Source organism: Erithacus rubecula (assembly GCF_903797595.1).
Source record: "Erithacus rubecula genome assembly, chromosome: 2".
In the NCBI taxonomy this organism is placed as follows: domain Eukaryota; kingdom Metazoa; phylum Chordata; class Aves; order Passeriformes; family Muscicapidae; genus Erithacus; species Erithacus rubecula.
The window spans coordinates 28,633,988-28,654,869 of NC_136685.1; the positions used below are offsets into that span (position 1 = coordinate 28,633,988).

General features: G+C 37.8%; 1 protein-coding gene across 38 annotated transcripts in view; it reads left to right on the forward strand.

The window, feature by feature from the left end:
- The window catches only part of RIMS1 (regulating synaptic membrane exocytosis 1), a 299,994-nt gene that overhangs the window by 153,161 nt on the left and 125,951 nt on the right, over window positions 1-20,882 (forward strand). For 4 of the 38 annotated variants that reach the window (XM_079299127.1, XM_079299123.1, XM_079299125.1 and 1 more), the window contains exon 1: window positions 12,186-12,416. The exons of 28 other annotated variants lie outside the window; for them this stretch is intronic. In XM_079299127.1, the coding sequence (XP_079155253.1) occupies window positions 12,365-12,416 (52 nt within the window). In that variant the 5' untranslated portion in view covers window positions 12,186-12,364. Of the gene's footprint in view, window positions 1-12,082; window positions 12,417-20,882 lie in introns of those variants that run through there. 6 more of the 38 variants (XM_079299121.1, XM_079299128.1, XM_079299122.1 and 3 more) reach the window with 3 other exon arrangements.

The window sequence follows — 20,882 nt, forward strand, 5'->3', positions numbered from 1 at the left end:
CATTCTGTGTCCTTTTCTTAGTGTATTCATTCTGATTATCCTATTGAATCCAAATGTAGGGTTGTACTGTGAGATACTGAGTATTATTGGTTAGTACTTTGTGCTAATATTTTTATTATGTTTTCCTTATATTTTTTATATATATATCTATATACCTATATATATATATAATATTTACATGTTATATATACCTTACATTATATATACCTTTCCATATATTTTTAGTGTACAATAACACAATTACTGCAATACACAGTATTGCAATACACAGCCATTCCAGTTTCTTTCTTCAAGCATTACTTTGAGTAGATAGACTGGTCTATATATGTTGTCTAAAATCAGTATACTGATGAATAGCTCTAGGAGAAACTTGATTGTGTCAGAAAGAAGGTTAATTATGAGATCCTGTCTTTCCTTTGGATAAATATGCATGGTTTAATCTTGTTCCTGTCCATTTTGAATGTCCCCCTGAAAACTGTTTTCCCATATTTGCTCATGTGTTTTTGTACTCTTCTTATGGTTTCTTAGTTCCTTCTTTCTCCTGTACAACATGTGGGCTTCAAAATCAGGGACTCCAAAACTACACTTTTTAATCTTTTAAGCTGATTCTTATCTCCATTTCTCCATTGTGATGCCAAGCACAACAAGTGTTGTGGTTTCAAACATGTCCATCTCATTGGTGGTATTTATTGACTAGTAAATGAAAGGGCCATTCTTTGACTTTTTGGCCAAGTAAAGAATTGAGGGACATTTTTGAACTCCTCAAGAGAAGGGTGCATGCAAGCTGTCTGTTAGGGTTTATTCTTGATCTGTGTCCTGCCTAGTAATAAACAGAGAGTGCTAGCTGGACTAGGGTACAACTGTTCCAGGGATTACTCTAAAGGCAAAGTGTGAATGACAGCCTGTTTGGCACTGGCTAACACAATGGTGTAAGCTGTAGTCACTTGTTCCTTATTTATTTGTCTGCTGTTTTATTGCCCCTTAAGTTTGAATTGCAAGTTCAGTGGAGTTCAAATTTTCTTTTAATGATTTACATTGCCTGGTTTTGCGAGATTTCAGTGCATGACTGAGACTCCAACTTGCCTTGATGATAATAAATTAGAATGCTTATTTAGTGCAAAGATATATTATTGCTAAACTACCTTTTTGGTCCACTTATCAACATCCAGCAGAAATTTCAGGTTATGTTCTAGTGACCTCTGACATTCTTGCATTCTCTCATAGACAGCTGCAAGTTGTTGCCTTTACAAGCCTAGATGCCTGTTTTCACTACATCCTAATTTGCTGCTAATCAGCTAAATTACCCTTTTATTTGCCTGTTTGGTTTTTTTGTCAGGCATCAAATTGATTCATGTGTGTATACTACTTATATTACTATGCTTATAAATATTGTGAAACTCTTTCCTTCATTTTTTCAGACTTTACAGACTTTTTTATCCTTTGGGTTGGTGTCTTTTCTGTTTGTTTTTGTGGGCCTTTTTCAAATGGCATTGTGGAGTCTTATTTTGTTAATTTGTTTTACTGATGGAAGGAACTACTGCTAAAAAATACAATATTTGTGTGTATTGGACATTTCTGCTCTTTTCATTTTTAACACATTCCCTGCCTACATTTTTAAGATTAATAAAATGATTCTGATAACTGATCGATTTTGGTTTCTGGTCCTAGAAAAAGACTCTTCTAAGGTTTTAGTTCAAAGGGAGACAGGGGTTTTGTTTTACCATTCAACCTGAAGCTACATAAGGACAGGGCAGAGTTTTACAGTTTTGTTTTCAGTTTGATAGGTGTTTTTATCTTTCCTACATAAGTTTGCTGTGAGAATAGAGTCTGCAAGCACAACATGTGCAAAGTGTAACATGCAACAATGATTATTGATTGGTTAAAAAAGGCACATAGTAGACAGCCAGGACCCACATGCTGCTGGTCCAACATGCTGTCAGTCAGTTCACCCCTCCCTCTCTAGATACCCAGCTACTCTAGATGCTGAGAGCTGAATTTTTCACTTTTTTAGATATTCCAGCCCTTTAACTCTCTGCCTTGTGCATGTCTACCATCTTAAAACTACCTGTCTCTTATGCATGAGTTCCTTATCACATACCCATGATTTATGGTATATGAAGAGCTTTCTAATTCCTAAACAACTTCACCTTTTCTTTTGTTAAGAGTAGAAGTCTTGGAAATACTGTGATGCTATGCAGAAAATACATGCTCATATCAATATTGTTTTAGACCCTCAATATTAAATATTTTATTACACATTCTTTTAAGCCATGAGGGAACTTATAATAAAACATTTTGTTTAGAACAATTTCTTTTTTACATTTTATTCCTCTCTGTAAACATGACCTTTTCTATTTTAAGAAAGAAAATATCAGCATTCTTTACTTTGCGACCTATGTCTTTGCTGTACCTTCTGTGTAAATCGGAGCAAGTCCAAGTTGCTCTATTGAGCAAGTTGAAACATATGTGTATTGTATGGTACATTTGGGCCATAATCAGCATGAGATTATTTTGCAATTTTCTATACAGATCTGCAGAGATTTTAAGGATGTACTTAAATTCCATTACACAGAAGTTCTGATTGCATATCAGGTCCTAGCTTATTATATATGATATTAGTTTGGGGAGCTATGTGTGGTAAAGGAATAAGTAAAATGGTTATATTCATAGAGTGGTTTGGGTTGGAAGGGACCTTAAAGATCATCTGCCATGGGCAGGGATCCACCCACTAGACCAGATTGCTCAATATCCCATCCAATCTGCCCTTGAACACCTCAAGGCATCCACAGCTTCTCTGGTCAACCTGTTCCTCATTACTCTCAGAATAAAGAATTTTTCACATTTAATCTAAATCTCTTCTAGTTGGAATCTATTCCTGCTTGTCCTATCATTATCTGCCTGTGTAAAAAGTCACTCTCCATCTATTGTACATTCCTTGACTACCTCCAAGGCATGTGTAATTCAAGACACAATGTTTTCAGACATGCAGCAACACGAACACATTCCTAGAATGTAAAGTTCCAGTATTTTTAATCTAGTCCTCAATTTTGTAAGTCTTTCCTCTGTAATATGAGCTTCAGTTCTAGTTAGCTAGTCTCAAAATTATTGTTGTGGAAAAAAATTCTATTTAAAGCAACTTGTCATGTTATTTTACTAGTTTTCTAAAGAACCCAAGTTCTCAGTATTTTTTAGAATTTTCATGGAATGGATTTGTGTAGACTTTAGGACACACACTTCTTTTTTCCTCTAAAATTCTGTGGGTGCTCTAGATCTGTTTAGGAGCTGTCAGTTGCAGAGTAGAAGTCACTTGCTGAATCAGACACGAGCTTTGAAATTTACTTCTTGTAAACAAGTTTTAATGACTGGTTTATTAATTTTGTGGTTTTAGTGAAAACATAGGTACCTTTTCACTGGAAAGGTAAACTCAAATACAAATGTAACTGGCTATAAATTCAAGAGAACCATTTGTAAAACTTTGCTGGTTTTAATACAGTTTATTAACTAAATAGCATAAATCAGGTAATAAATAGGAAAAAAAATCTAAAAATCTAAAATAAAATTACATCCAAGTTTAATATAGTTACATTCTAAAAGTAGGTAAATACTTCTACATTTTTATGCTCTGCTATTAAAATAATTAGGTTCTAAGAATTTATTTTGCCCTGTTGCTCAGAGATAACAAAAACTCCAGACATGGCCCTTTTCAAACCATAAAGCCACATATTCTTAAACCCTTGAAATTGTGCTTAATGAGCCACTAGATGGAGCAGTCAAGTCTCACTTTTTTTATCAGCCTCTGTGCAAGACAATCTCTCAGCACAGAGAGAATCTGGAAATGCAGGCACACTTTACTACTTGAACCATTTAAATTTAAAAACTCTTTTCAGATCTTAGCTGCATGTGCATTTTTTTCCATAGGCAAATTTACATTGTCCTTTAGCTTTAGTGTTACAAATGATGCATGGGACATAGTCTGCATATGGAAATTTCACTGACACAAATAGCTCTATGGAAGCAGTTATTCATTTCTTGAATTGAGCCCTATCCTCAGGGGAAAAAACCCACAAAACATAAGAAGGAAAAGGGACTCTTGTTTGAGGATCATGAGCCAGATTTTCAAAATTTGAGAGGTTCAGAGTTACACATGACTGTCTATGTTTGTGCTTAAGAAATCTTGGTGAAGCTGTATATTCTTTTCCTACTTAGCCAAAGAATTCTTCCAGCCTAATTTTCTAATGCATAAGAAACACTTGTTTAATGAGATCACACTATCTGCTTCAGGAATGCTGCAGTCAAGTGGTTCAGGAACAAAAATTAAGTATACAATAATGTATAATAAATAACTTTTTTTTTTTTTTACTGTCATTTCATAGTATTACTAAGACAAGATTTTTCTGGGAGGTGTACAAGTTTGTAAATACTTATGTTTATGTGAAATAGGATGAATGTGTGCTATTAGAAGGCACTCCAGTGAGTCTGTTCCAGTTTAATACTTCAGGGATCATGATATATGTGAACAGGGTATTATCCCAAAGGTAGAGAATGGAGCTCTGTGTGAATGTAAAATCCCTCATATTTTTGTTTCATTATTTGCCTTTGAAAGTCAGACTGTTCTGCATTAAAGATCATCAGCAGATGTCACAAGAGAGGAAATGTCATTCTGAAACAGCTGGATTTAGTCCTTGGAGTGCCCCAGCCCTGCTCCCACCTCTGGGGTGGGAATTTCAGATCCTGCCACTGGTCAGTTCTGGGTAGGAGTGGCACAGGGCTTTGCAGAGCAGGAATTCATGCTGTGCAAAGCAGTGCTCCCCAGGAGACTCTCTTTAACCCACATGCTCTTTGTACAGTTCTCAGCTGAATTATGAGATGAGCCAAGACTTCTGCTCTGGCAGTGAATGCTAACCAGTGCCATGAGCTGAGGGCTAGTGACAGACACTTTTCTTTCAACTCTGCAAAGCCCTGGGAAATTTAGAAATGTAGTGCCAGCTCTTGCCTGTTATGCTCCAGAGTGCTACCACAGCAAATTAGTGTATGTTTATATCAAAATACATGGTATGCCAAAAAATTTTGTGTTCTCTACAGGCTCAGATTTTACTTAAAATATAGTATAAAAGTAACTTACAGTTACAGATAAAATAGTACCATACAAAGGAACTCAAAAATCTAATTTTAAATACATGTAGGTTTTCAAAACTTTCTGGTGTTTGTTTCTGCCAATTTTTGTGTAACATGCTGAACCTTATCAAGTGTATCCAGGTAGCTTCAGTTCTTTCCCACGGGAGAGGCATTATGGGTTTGCCAGTAGGGGAACTGTCAATATCTTTAAGCAGATAATGTCTGGAGAAGTGCAAAACAGTCCCCTATGAATGGAACTGAATGTTGGGAATAAATCCAGTTGTCCTACTGCTGGGTCTTTTCCCAACAGAAAGGTTGCTCTGAAATCAGTTATAAAACAAGTTGGTTAAACTGTCCCTGATACCAAGTTTTAAATATCACTACTAGGAAAGTCTTCAGGAATGACTATTCCTACAAGCCACTGAAATACTTAGGAAGGTACTAATTTTTCCAGTGAGCAGTTGGTTTTTTTTTTCTAAAACAAATGCACCATCTACATTTTAGTTTCTCTTCAAGTATATCCTTAAAAATTCTGACATATCAGCATCATTTCCCTTAAAAAAAAAAGCTGCAGAAACAAATATTGATATTAATTTTAGACATGTTGCCATCATAACATCAGTTACCTGTGCTATTGTGGACCTAATCTTACTTCGCCCCAGAAAATAAGGATTAGGAATGAATTTTCTAACAATGCTTAAATAATGTGGTCACCATTAAACCCTGCATTTAGATGTGTGGTTTTAATAATTTTTTTATTTTGGTGGCTGGTATATGACATTTTAAAGTAATAGAAAATGCTGCCTAATAGAGGCTCCTTTTAGGATGGCCAGTACATATTGTACTGCAGTTTTAATTTCTAGGTTTATGTGGCAGCAAACCTCTCATTAGGGGTAGAAATGAGCCAAGACACAGACTCTCATTCAACAATATGAAGAGTCCCAGTTTATTCTTTCCAGCTTTGCCATCCTGCCTGACTACAGCAGCTCCCACTGTAGGGCCCAGCTGCAGACTCTGAGTGTGGCTGTTTGCTGCTGGGCTGTGGCTGCCAGTGTTGGTTTGCAGACTCTGCACACAGCTGGCACCCAGCTCAGCTGGGACTGCAGCTCCAGCAGCAGCTCTGACTCCATCAGACACAGACTGACCCCACAGCAGATCTTTTACTGCAGCAGCTCTCTTCCTTGGTTTGGTCTTCTTTGTGGCTCTCTGGATAGTTCCTTCTTCCTCAGGGCTTCTCTACCTCCAAGCTGACTCCTAAGCAGCCAGCCCACCCCTTTTATCACACTTACCTTTATTAGTCACAGCTGTGACCCATTAAGGGCAAGGCTGTTCCTCTTAGTTGGTAATTAGTACAACTGTGATTTATTGGGGTCAGGTCATCTATAATTTCTTCTACACTTACAGGTTTAAACCTGACATTTTTTAGAATTAAAGGGAGGAATGGGAGGAATCTGAATTGTACAAGGATTCAGAAATTAAATCATGTCTACATCCATGTAGGTAGTAGGGAAAAGGAAAGAATGTGAGTTAAATTGTTGAAATTATCCTGAAATACAGAAACAGAATAAAATAACAACACACAATTGTCTGTTATCCATGGCTGTATGATCTTTCAATCACAGCCTATACAGAAATTACTTCAGAACATGTGTAGCCTTTTGATTTTTACTTCGCAATGGTGGTAGAGAGTTTTTGAGGGGGGGAAAAAAAGTTGTTTTAAAGAAATTTTAGTAAGATTATGTGACTGAATTAAATAAACTGTAATGACTTTATGACCTTGGGTTGATTCTCCTATTTTTGATATAGGCTGGGTTTGAGTGGAGTGCGTTTTGCTTAACTTCTCTTTTGGCAGGAAACTCAAGTGCAGGTGGATGCCTGCAGCCTCTTCCTACAGGCTGAATGGATTGCAGCAATTTGGTTCTGTCTGTGCAAGCCTGTACTTGAGCATGGGTATCAAAAGTGGTGCTGGCATATATATGCCTTAAACCCAGCTTACCCTGCATCAGGCAGGGAGGGGACTTCGAATATGGGTCATCCACATCCACTGTAATGTGGGGTGTGGGAGCTGGGGGAAATCTGGCTCTGTGGAGACAGTAACACAGCACCTAGACACAGTAGCTAAAGTTGGGGACAAAAATAATATTTTTATGCCATTGATCAGTAAATTGAAAAGTCAGTGCCTGCAGATTGCATCACCATTTAGCTGAAAACGTCTGGCTTTGGATAGCAATTGGATAGCTGAGCAAATGGCTTGAATTGTTTAAGATGACCTTTTAGTCTAAAAAAAAAGTTATTCAGCAGATCTTTTCTAGATATTGTAAGTTAATATGTTACTTACTGACCTTATAATGAAGAAAAATACTCTGTAAAATCTCTTTACACACAGAGGTCAATTAATGACCCTATGATGTCAGAGGAAGTTCAGAAGTCTCTAAATCTGTCAGTGGCTGCATTGTTAGATTTGCATTGGTCTTCTCTCTTAATTGTCAGTAGATCTTCCTCAGTCAAGGCCAGTTATCAAAATGATCTGAAGAGTTGTTGACTTTTTTTAGTAGATAGGTAACTAAGATAGATGCATTGCACAGTTACTGAATCATGAAGGTTGTATAGCAGAGATCTCAGCCACTGCACCTATGGAACTGGAGGCCCAGCCTAGGTTTTCTGGGGTGAGTGTTCATTTTGCCTCTTTCCAGTTTCACTGGCACAATCATCTTCCTCAGAGGAGTCAAGAGCAATAGAGTCAATCACGGGTGGAGGAAAGGGAAATGAAACATCAGTGGCAGCACGGTGCTGAACAATTGACAGTGTAACTTGGAATGCTGGTTACTAAAGCAATAAATAGCAGAGTGTTTCTTTGCTGGCTCTTTCAGACCTGTGTGCTCGAAGGGGTTCCCATTCCTTAGGGGTGCAAAAATGCTCTTCTGTCTTCTGGTCTGCTGCAAAATGGTGGGTGATGTTCTGTAAAGCTCCCCTCGAGGCCTTTAGAAATAATGTGGTCAAGCCCTTATTCTGGGATGGCAGTGGGAGGCAAACCACAGCCTGCTCCCAATGTGTGCTTTTACATGCTGTCATTCAGAGGGATGCCAAGTTACTTCACTTTCACTTTGAATTGATTAGCTTGGATCAAGGCTTGAATTGAAAGCTGTGGAACAACAATAGCATGATATAAAAGACCAAACTTCTTAGCTTCAGCATATTACTCTGTTGATATGACAGCCTAATTTCTGCTTTGATGTTTTTTAAATATTTTGTTACCTGGCTAGGAATATACATGGAATATGCCTGAAAGGAAAGGAACTTTGACGAGCTCTACCAAGTTTGATGTGTGTCTAAGGAATGTTTAATTTACTGTTAAGACATTCCTTTAAGAAGCTACATGTCTTCTTCACCAGAGGTTCTTAACTTCTTGGTTTTTTCAGTAGTTTTGGAAAATTTCACAATTGGTGCTATGCCAATCTGTTACCCCTTCTTCAGAAGTATGTGAATATATGTATTTGTGTATTTATGTATAGAAATCTTTCTCTGGTGAACGGTCAAACATTTTCATAGCAAAGTTGTAACTATTTTGCCAAAGAATCCTAAAAAGAGACGGAAAACCATTCAGTCTCTTCACTGGGCAGTCCCTTACTGAGGAGAAGATGTGTGTATGCTGCAAGAGTTTTCATCAGCCCAGTCTTAGCTAGACACTGCACTTAAGACTATCAGAAGCAAGTATGTTGTTTCTAATGAGTTGAATTCTGGCTGCAAAGTCAAAAACTACTTTAAGTTTTCTGTGATCTCAGTAGAGCTTTTTATGGTCTGGAGTGCTGGTAGCAGAGCAAAGGGAAACCTTGTTTCTTCCCCATGCATCTTTGCTCTGGTTCTTTTTTCTGTGCAACATTTTACCACCAGTGAAACTCCAGTCATTTGTCCATAACTGGAGTCAAGTGGTTAGGTCAATTTTCCACCCACTTCACAGTTCACCAGACAATCCAGAGCTTTGTGATTTGGCTGGAAGAATATTGCGAGAGACTTGGTTGGAACCTGTGCTGCACTTACACTAAACAATATCTGCTGCTGTCCCCTTGCCTGCAGATCCAGCAGCCATTCTGGTCAGGCAAGATTTGCCCTGGGTAAAGCTGTGCAGGTGGTGCCCAGCCACCTTCTTGGCCTTCATGTGCTCGGGACTGCATTCCAGAAGGATTTGTTCCCTAGCCATCTCACTATGTAGTTTCCCAGGTCTTGCCCTGCTTGTAGAGGTGTGGTATGTGGCTTGTCTAGTCACTGGTCATCTCCCACAATAGCCAGGGCTTTTTGAAGCTGATCAAACAGGCCTACACTGCAAAATGTCACATACAATATCTAATACTGTATCTCAGACTCCTGCAATTGTATTAGAATATCTTCCCCACTGTAACTTGGCTTTGAGAACTGGAGACTGTAACACAGATCTCTTTTGTTGTTTCTCTGATTTTCTAATTAAAATTCCAACTTTAGGCATAATGGTTTCTTTACTTGAATTTGTTTTTGTGCTACAGAAAAAAGCTTGAGACCATTCTCTGATTTTCCCCTTTCCAAAAAGTGTTGTAAAACTTTTGGTCGAGAGGATGTTGCATTTCCACCCAGGCATAAAGCTGAACAGTATGTTTGGAATTTACTCTCTTAAAGCTTGAATAATATTACGGTTATGTGAGATTGAATAATCTCATGTTTTTCTAATGGTTTTAGAACTTTTTAAAACTGCAAGAATATCATACACAGATTAAGACCTAGACCAACTATTAGCAGGAAGAGTATGAAGGGCTAAAATGTGGTGGTAAATATATAACTATCAGATTCATAGTGTAACTTGCCTTAGAAGACAGTGGCAATAAAATCATTTGCAGGGGTAAAAATCCTCAGAGATTATGAAAGTAATGCTATCCTATGCAAAGTTTGAAAGTGTGTCATAACTTAATTATGTATTTTTGCTAAGAAAATGGAATGATGTCCAGTTTTACAGTTAGTTTCCAAGTGCTTTGATACTATTAATGGATGTAAAAGTAAATGGACCAAGTATTAGCACCTTATTTTTAAACTGTCAGATGAGCCTTTGGGGCAGCCAGAAAGACTCTGTGGGGGCTGGGAGGAATGAACTCCACCCTTAGGGATGAGCAGTGGATGCTGGAATTGGTGGTACTGTTCTTTTCTGCAAAACGCCCTTTCTGACCTCAGAACATTCTTCTGTTGCTCCTCTCTTCCTTTATTTTCAGCAAATATTTGCAGACACCTCTACCATCTGAAGCTGTTAGGCTGGGCTACCTAGGCAGGACTTGGGCAGAACTCATGACTAGGGATAGCATTGAGTAAAATGGGCATTGAGAACTGCCTGCTGGAGGAGAGGGAGGGGTTATCATGTGGGGGAGTGGGAGACAGTGAGAGCTTTAACAACACCTTGAGGCACAAACAACCTTTCTAAATGTGCTTGGGAAAACAGTTCATAGTTTTTTTTTCACAGACACGTGTGCTGTGGGAATGACAGGAACACTTGAAATAAGTCAGAAAACAAGCCCTTTGTAGTACAGTCTCCTTTACAAATTCTTGCAAGCAAGAATTTTTCATCTGTTGATTTGTGTTATGACAAAATCCCCTGCCTTGTTTAGTAGGTGCAGTCAGGTGAGGTGAGGTGAGTGCTCAGGACCCAGGTGTGCTGTTCTGAAAGTGACACACAGCCCTCAATGCCTGTCCTGGCACAGGAGGGGGTCACCCTGCAAGGAGTAATGCAGAAGGGTCAGTGATGTTCTGTGGAAGCATCAGGCATTTGGTATACTCGATCTTTTGTTTTTGCAAGAAATGTTTCTGGCTTTAGAAGAAAGCTGGGTATATGTTCCTCAGTCAGTAGTAGATGATCACTGTCTCTTGAAATATATAAAGACTGGACACTTTCCTCCTCCAGAAAATCCTCTCCTAACAAGGGCATGTCTGTGAATAAAGCAGAGTTAGACAGCTGTATATTCCTCATGCTGATACAGTGCTACTGGGGACACTTAGCAGTGGCCAGGGATGTTCTGTGGCTTTTGCTGTTGACTGACATGTGGGAGCATTCAATACCTTGGGTTTGGTCCAGAACTAGATGGAAACAACTTATTAGTGTATTTTCATTATTACTAATAGATCCATATCTTGTTAAGTATGAAAGAGCTGTAAGCTCTCATTGGCTTTACTATTTCTATTTTATTCCTTCTAAGCTTCTCTTTGTTTGCTTTGCTTTCTCACATTTTAGTTTCTAAACAGCAGGTTTTTTTTTTATTCTGGGTGTCCTGCATTGTATTTTGGAAGTCCTGCAGTATGTAGATAGGCTGCAGAAAACCATCTGTTTGTACAGAGGAAGGCTGTCTCTGCCACAGAAATGGTTTTATTGTTGTATCATTTGGATACCATTACAGTAGATTAAATACTTCAGTAAATTCTATTAGCTATAATTCTCCAATCATCTGGCTTTTGCAAGTACAAGTTCTGCTTTTCTGTTTTATCTTGAACATGTAATTTGGAATACAAAATATTATTTCCTGGGGTTTTTATTCGGAGTATATTTTTTCTTACACAAAATTATGTTTCCATGCACACATCTTTTATATATGAAAATAATGAAATTATCCCTTTAATTTGTAAAAAGTGGTAAGTTTTTCTCAAAGGCCGTTTGTGTTTTCAGTGTGCTAGAAGTAAATCTGCAGCTTGGGATGTTTTACATAAATTAAAAAAGCCACATTTCCTAAACACAAATGCTTCATCTATGCAGTTGATTAAACTTGTTCAGTGCACCACTGCTGAATATAAATAATAACTGCAGCAGTAGTATTGATTACTTAGATGCCTGAGCTTGTGTCTACTCTTGGCTTAAAAGCACTAGGAAACTTCTTTCCCGTTCTCTCCAGAGGAAGGAGCCTTTACCCCCCATGGTTGATTCTGTATTCCTCAAACCATTCACCTCCTGAAGGCTGAAGCTGCCTGTCATTGCAGTGGCCGTGTAGGAGCTGATGCAGCAATGGAAGCTTGCACGACACTGCAGAGCTGCGTTCCGTGGCACGGGCTCTCATAGCCCTGCCTGCTGGACACTGCAGAATAATTTGGCTTAGGATCAGGAGCAAGCACCTCATGACTTCTTTGATGTCGTCTCCTTCACTCTGAAGTGGATTTTTGCTGGCATTACGGTTTTGCTACAGTTGCAGGCTGGATTCAGCAACCTACTAGATGCCAGTTGTGCTTTAAACATTCTCTTGCTGAAGCTGCTATGTTTGCTGGGTTTCTTCAGTTTCTGCTCCATACGTTGCATTCAGGGACAGGTAAATAAGGAGCTATATAGTGCCTAGGTTTTAATTATATTTTTATATTTCTTATTTTTAAACAAAATTATATCCTTTTGTGAACAGATTTATTTAACTGTGCAGTTTTAGTGGAGATGTATCCTCTGAATGTTAAAATGTTAATTGTAGCATATATTCAGCTTAAAGAGGGAATAAAAAAACATTTTGCCTTTAAGTCTGTGTTTCAGTTATGTTTATATTTTAAAAGCTCATGTGTTAAATATAATCTGACAGTAGTGATGCTATATGGAATGAGCTTTTAAACAAAAATCTGCATTTTGAAAGTGCACATCAAAATAGAAATGTGTTTCTGAAAAATAATAATAACAAAAATATTCCTATTGCATCATGACTTCTGCATTTTGGAGAAGTCAAGAATAAAGAATTTAGAAATTTACTTCAGGAAACAAATGAACATTCCTGTGTATTATTTCTTTTTGGAAGAAGACAATTGACAAGTCCTCAATATCCTGAATTATTCTATTCTTAGGAGCTTTAAAAAGTTCAGAATGAAATGTATTCTGTTACTTTTCTTTCCCCCCTATTATTTAGGGGGAAAAGTCATCAAACTTATGTACATATGTTGGTTTAGCATAAGCTGAAGTTATGGTTATAATAATATATGGGTTATAATAAATGTAGAGCTCTGATTATTGTGTGTATTATTTCTGCCTGATCATATTGATGCATTGCACTTTCTGCTCAGGGAAGGACATCAGCTTCTTGCTTTTGTATTTGAAATAAGCTACTCAGCTAAATCACTGAAGGATCTCAGTGGAAAGTGAGAGGCAGAATTCACCATTTCAAGTTCCTTGGGGATTATGCAGTGTGCTGAGAATAACAAATACCTTTTAAATCCTATATCTAAGTAGCTAATAGCACTGTCTATAAAAATTGATTTTGAAAACTAGTTTTTTCACTAGAAGAGTTAATTCTGAAGATGTATGATAGAACAAGTCACAAAAGAGGTTTGAAATAATGTTTTAGATACTACATTTTAGGACACATATGTTACAAATCTATTTAATTTCAACAGAATTTAGAGGAGAATTAAAGTTTCTGAGGGCAGAAAATTGAGGGATGCTTTGGAGAAAATGTGATTTAATAGCAGTCAAAACAGAGATGGAACAGAAACAGCAGCAGGAATATCAGGGAGACAAAATGCTGAGGCTGAGAGGGACAATGGTCAGCCTTTGCTCTGCATGGATAACATCTTTGGCTAAGGTCAAAACCTTGCACTCTCTCATGCTTAATAAGTTGTTTATAGGTAAATAAAGAAGCTAAATCCCTGTTTCTTCTTGAAGCTGTTTGCTGTTCAGCTGTGTAGATGACTAAACTGCATTCCAGAAATCTTTTGCACATCTTGGCAAAAGTAGATGAAGAAGGTGAAGTAGGGTTGAGGTGAGGAATACAGAGCAGTGCCGCCCTGCGCTGCAGTGATTCAGAGCTGTGCTGTGGGCAGTGGACAAGCAGCAGCATGTCTCCAGCCTTTGGAATAGCATGGGCCTGGGAGAGCTAAAAGATGCTTTAAAATCACACTGAGCCCCACAGCCCCTGACTATAGACATATAATGGACTATTAAGCCAGACTATCTATAGCTCTCTGTCCATTAAACTTGTATCATCTCTCCCCCATAATGGCACATCAGTATCCTAAATATTCCTCTCTGAAAAATGAGCTGTGTGCTGCAAAGACAGAACCTGAGAGCATGAGTTCTCATCAAGGTCAGCTATTATGTCAGGGTATTGGTTAAGTGCAAGGCTGCCCAAAAAATAAACCATCATGGACAATAGAACAAAACAAAGTCCCCAAAACTAACAACAAAACCTGAAGTTCCTCACCAGTCTGACCTTTTGAGGTATTTTTGTAGCAAAAGTAGGAAAGGCACTGGAGTCTTGGTCTCTGGCCAATTCTGTAACTCCCAAATGGTGGTTTTCCAACAGCAGGCAGGCTTGTGTGCCACCCTCTCCTGTTACCATTGACATCAGTTATATCCACCTCATCATCTTCTGCACTTCTAGTTCTCAACTGGTGGATTTCTCCCTTTTTCTACACTAGTTTATCCTAGGCTGAGTGTGGAGCCATTTCCTCTGTCTACTCTGAGCCTGATCCTCTATTTCCAGTTTTCTAGCTTGTCAGAATAGTCTGGTTCTGGCCTCCTATAAAAAGCCATTCCTTTGTCCTTGGGATCAAGTCTATTACAAGTCAAATATGTTTCTGTTTTATTACATGGAACTGTAGTGTGAGTGTTGACTATTACTATGTTCCAGACAAACACTACAGAAGCAGCTTAATGAATACTTTTGGGGGTATTTGTTACCAATTTTAGCCAAATATGGTTAGAATATATTTAGAATATTATTTTCTAAATAGGTTTTCACCTTATGCTGGACACTTTTTCTGGTGTGGGTCTTAACATGGCATGCTCATAAACAAAACTCCTGCTCAAGTGAATGTATTTGAAATCTACTGATAGAGCCAAACAGTAGCAGATTCTTTACATAGTATTCTAGATTGGTACCTACTTGGTACTACATTCTAAGTGGTAGAGACTAAAGTTTCAAAATTATCTCAGTTGTTTTTGCATGAATCACTGTTTGCATTATATTTTGTGTTTCTAATTTTGTCTTGTGTGCTTCCTGGTACTCAATCACTATAAGTTCCACACTCAAAGGGAATTTTATATTGACTATTCCAGAATATGAAACATTCATGATTTAGTTGGTCAGTATTTGATTGTTTTTCTCCCTCTTCTGAATTGGCCTGGTTCTGCTTGGTTGGTTAAATGTTTCCATGATTGGTGGGCTCCTTTTACTGTTGTGGCTGCTTCCTTATTTTCTCTAAGGTTGGATTGGAGAGTTTTGCTTAGGTTATTTGGCAATAGGATTTTTGTTTTAGTTTTTTGGATTTTTTTGTAGAAAGGTTTTTGACTTTTTTCTGCTCGCCATCATTCTCTTTTTGAAGATCATGAAGTTCTTGACTATTTCCTCTCTACTGGTGGGAATCAAAGTTCCAAAGATGCTTTGCTCATTGTTTTATTAGTGTCAGTGATCTCCCAGAGTGCATTCCAAACATTCTCCCTGCAGTACTCCCCTCTGAACTAGAGAAACAAAATCTCTCATTATCTTCTAATGCAGCATCGAGGATATTAATGAATGATAATTAAAAAACCCAAAAAAGCCAGAAACAATAACAACAAAACCACAAATAATACCAAATCAACAGAAAACTAAACTAAATAAAAACAAGAACAAAAAAAAACCCTCATGAAGCTTAATTGTCCTATTTTAGTCTTCCAGAGTATGACCCCATCATGGTACTGCTGAAGTGCTTTTCTCTTTAATTAGAGAATTTCATCTGCTGTACTTTCTTGAAGCTTGGAACAACCAAGAGCCTTTTTTTCCTATTCTCAGACTTTCTTTTTCATTAGATTATTGATTATCTCCCCCAGTTTTAATGAAGATGAACTTTTAAATAGCAAGATGATGAAATATAATATTGTCATTTCCCGAGTATCTTGCAGATTTGCATGGTGTACTCTGTCTGTGTATGTTGGACAACAGAAAAACTCACTGTCTTCCTCCCTTTCCCTGGTCCTATGGAAAACAAGAAGCTTTGCTTTCATCTGCTGTTGTTTCTATCAGCATGCCTGTAAACACTGTGTGCTTTCTTCTGTATCTGAGCAGAAATTCCTTTCTTTTCCACACAGTGGTAGAAAATGCGTGTTCAAGTCAGTTTCTCTGGGCATTGCCTGTTTTTGTACCTTATTTGCTGTGTGTTCTACCAGGGCATGGATGCCTTAGTGGGCATTGTATCCATGAGACTTCTAATGTGTGAGCTGCTGCATTACAGCCTTTCAGATACTTGCTTTCCTGTTTTTTCATCCTTGTTAAAATTTCTACCTATTGGCAGTATAGAAACAGCCTAGGGTTTAAGGAGGTGGTTTTTTTTTTCAGCTTTGATCTTAATAACTTAGTTTTTAACAAATATTTTAAAAAAAAATTAAGGTTTTAAAAACTCTCTGAGGAAACATACCAAAGAAGAGACCAAAATGGAAATATTACCTTTTTTTTTTTTGCAATTAACACCTACTCAATTGTTTTAGTGTACACAGGAGATAGGGAAAAAATCCCTAAACCAACCCACAGGGAAAAAATATGTTATGCTGAAGAACAACGTGCTTTATTTGAAGTGCTGGGAATTCTTTCAGAACAGCACAAAAATATTAAGAACTTGTCAGGCCTTTAGTGTGCTAGGTAGATATGTGTACATATGTATCCAAAATAATCAGACCATGTGACCTTTTGAGATAACGTGCTGTACATTTTTCAAATTTCATTAAATGCTGAACAAAAATATTATCAATAAATCATATCAAAACTGAATGTGTTAATTATATGAAACAGAAACTCATTGAAACTCTTGACACAAATTAGTGTCAATATTGAATTGGAATAAAATAGAAATAATAAATTCATTCAGAGAAGCTCTAGATTTCCAGAAGGACATCTCCTTCCATTCCTCTACAAAATTCGATTCCACTCAAGAGAGTGCTTCCAGTCAGCAAAATCAGAGACAAAAATTAGGCAACAAATTTTTTCTTTAATCTTTACATGCCACAGTATCAAAATCAAAATGTTTGCCTGTTGATTTAAGTTCCTGACGCTAACCATTTCTCTGGTATCCTCAAGAAAATGTTTTTAATGAACCTTGTAAAATAACCTTCAGATTATTGGAAGTTCATGCATCTTGTTTAATATTTTACACCTCTAAGCTTGTCACACCTTTTAATGACCCTACAAAATATGTTTTTGAGGACCATCCCTCTGTGAATCATACACATGCTTGGAGTCACAAGCTTGTAATAAGACTTACACATCCTCAGAATAGCAGTTTAAGTGGTCTCTGATATAAAAATAAGAATCTAGCTGGAAAGGGGTTGATGAACTTTTGAAGATGCTGGGTGTTTGAGTGAAGTTGCTAAATGTTGGCTGAGGGAGTTAATGAGAAGATTCCTTAGACATTCAGGAAATTTAGAACAGCTTTCTTGTTATGTCCCTTGTATTCCATGTTAAAAATTTTAGAAACATTCAAAAAGTCTCAGTTTGTTTACTAGATAGCTTGGGATTTTTTGGCTTTAAGCTTCCATTGGCAAGATTGGTAACCCTTGCTTTCAGTTATTTTTTAAAGCTTTAAAACAACACTGAGATAATTCAGGTAGGAAGTCCATTTTGTGAAACACAGAAATGGGCCAGGTTGTTTTTGTGTTGGAGGGTCTTTTGCACGTCTGTCTTTTGAGCAACCCTCATTCATCAACCCTCATTCATTATTAAAAAAGTGTATGTCTAACCTGTACACCTAGTTAAAAGCAAATCACAATCTATGACATAAAAATGCTTTGTTAAATAAATATCTATATAAGAAACTCGTACTAAATTTTAATTTATTTATTTACAGATCACAGAAAATTGTCCTTATGCCCTGATTTAAAAAAGAATACATTGAAAAACCTTTTCATAATCAGCAACAGAAAAATAATTCCTTTACAAAATAAAAAATAATTTTGAGTTTGCAAACTCTTGTAAAGGAACAACTTTGCCATAGTAACTAGGGGAGAAGTCAAAGGGATTTTCTTTTTCACTAGATTTTTTTAATATCAGTGCCCTTAACTCTTTACATAATATTTCGTAAGTTCACTACTTCCTTACCTTCCTATTTCTATGTCAGTTATCTAAATCTGAAAGCCTAGTGCTTGATAAAGCTGTGTGGATCCTTTTCCAGTGTTTTTTTTGTTGTTGTTGTTTTTTTTTTTTTTTTTTGTTACTCAGAAATTTAATTAATATACAGAAAAGTAATTTTATATCTCATCATTAAATGAAAATACCTAAATAAATACTGAAATAAGAGAGCAATTTAAGAGGCTAGTTCTAATTTTGGGAGCTATGTACCACATCTGTACCTGAAATAGGAGTGTAATATATAAAGAAATAAACTTTCAAGGTGTACTAGTCTTTATTTTAACTTTGGAATTTTTCAGCATGTTAATATTCAGTGCTTAGGACGTTTGCCAGCAGGGAACTAAAGTCCAGTGCAATTATGTATTTTCGCTACAAAAGAAAATCCTAAATTTCACAGCCTTGTGGTGCATTCTTCCCAAAAACTGCATGAGCCAGCCTGTCCTTGAACTGTAGATAGTAAAACACAGATCTTGTTCTGCAAGGATTAAGTTCTTAACTGCAGACGTCTGAAGTGGGTAGCTTTGAGATAAGAGATAATGAGCATTTTTGTGAAGTTTTCTATATAAATAGGCAATAGTTAGCTTTTGAATTCTCTGCTTTCCACATTAATGTGAGGGCTGCTTGCCAAGGCAGTGTACTCACATATTCTCTTTATGTGGTTAGTTAGCAGCTTGAACTAGAATGATTTTAGCATTTGTTGTTTATATACAGAATTATTTTTCTGATAAAATGATAGAATGTTTTTTCCTGAGTGTAGAGATGCTTTCCTGCTTAACAATAGGATGTACCACATCTGTAACAGCAGCTCACCAGAGTAATTGTACAAGCAGTCAGGGATCAGGTTAGGAAAGCTAAAACCCTGACAGAATTAAATCTGCCTGGGGACATCAGGGGCAGCAAGGAAAGTGGCTCTAGGTGTGTCAGTAATAAAAGGAAACCTAGAGAAAATGTGGACTCTCTCCAGAGGGAAAGAAGCCTGCTTACCTTGAATATGGAGAAGGCTGAGGTACTGAATTACTTTTTCCCTCAGTCTTTACTGTGAAGTGCTCCAGCCACACTGCCCAGGCTGCCACAGGCACAGGCAGGAGCTGGGAGATGCAGGAAGTGCCCACTGCAGCAGAGCAGGTTTGAGGCATCTGAGGAGCATGGAGGTGAGCAAGTCCATGGGGCCTGATGAGGTGCATCTGCCACTCCTGAAGAAACTGGTAGATGAAGTGGTTAAATCACTGTTCATCATATTTGTGAAGTTGTGGCAGTCTGGTGAGGTTGCCACAGCCTGTAAAAGTGAAAACATATAACCCTCATTTTTAAAAAGGGAGATGTTAGAAACTAGAGGCCAGTCAGTCTGACTTTTTTGTCCAGCAAGATCATAGAGCAGATCATCCTGGAACTGTGCTAAGGAAACTGGAAAATAAGGAGGTGATTGGTGACAGCCAACAGGGCTTCACTAAGGGCAAATAATGTGTGACAAATTTAGTTGCCTTCTACAATGAGGTTACAGCATAAAAGAAGACTGACATCAGCTACTTGATCTGCAAGGAATTTGACACTGTCTCATATATGGCATCCTTGCCTCTAAACTGAGAGATGTGGATTTGGTTAATAGGCCCCAAGTACAGACTGGGTGGAGAATAGATTGAGAGCAGCCCTGAGGAGAAGGACTTGGGAGGTGTTGGTGGATGAAAAACTCAACATGAGCTGGCAGCTTGTAGCCTGGAAAGCCAAACACATCCTGGGCTGCCTCAAAAGCAGCATGGCCAGCAGGCTGAGGGAGGTGATTCTGTCCCTCTGCTCCACTGTGGTGAGATATCACATGGAATGCTGCATCCAGCTCTGGGCTCCTGACACATGAAGGACATGGACCTGCTGGAGTGAGTCCAGAGAAGGCTATGAAGATGGTCAGAGGATGGGAGCATCTCTCCTGTGTAGACAGGCTGAGAGAGTGGGGTCATTCATCATGAAGAAGATGAAGCTCTGGCGAGATGTTCTAGTAGCTCTTCACTGCCTAAAGGAGAACTATTAAATACCTGCAGGAGGACTTTTTAAAAGCAATTGTAGTGATGGGACCCAGGGGCGTGATTTAAAACTGAAAAAGAGTATATTGAGATAGGATCTTGACTGTGAATTTGGTGAGGTGCTAGAATAGGTTGCTCAGGCTGCAGATGCCCCATCCCTGGCAGTGTTCAAGGCCAGGTTGGATGTGGTAAATAATCTTTAAGGTCCTTCCCAACCCAAGACATTCCGTGATTCTGTGGGTTAATTAGAGAGACGTAGTCTGACTATTCGTTTGTAGAGTAATTTTAGATGTAGCCTCTGAAAAATATTTGTCTGAGTTTCATAGTTATCTTTTAGAACTGCTGTGTTAATTAACAGCTACATGCTGCTAATGGTCAGTTATGTGCCTAACATGGGTTGACTGACTCATCATTAGATTCTGCTTTTTGTATTAAGTAACTCCTGCAAATCCAGTGCATATGGATTTGAGCAAATCACTGAAGCACATTCTTTGCTGAATATCAGTAGTCTCTGAATATGATCTGGATGGATTTGGGAAAACATCTCAGGGTTTTTATCCCCAGTATTCAAGGCTCTTTGGAAATCAGCATGACTGTTCATACACAGTAACAGACCCTCTCATATTTTGTGCTTGTTTTGGCCTTGCGAGAGGGACGAGATTTTTTTTCCAGAATTTGTCAGCTTTTCAGG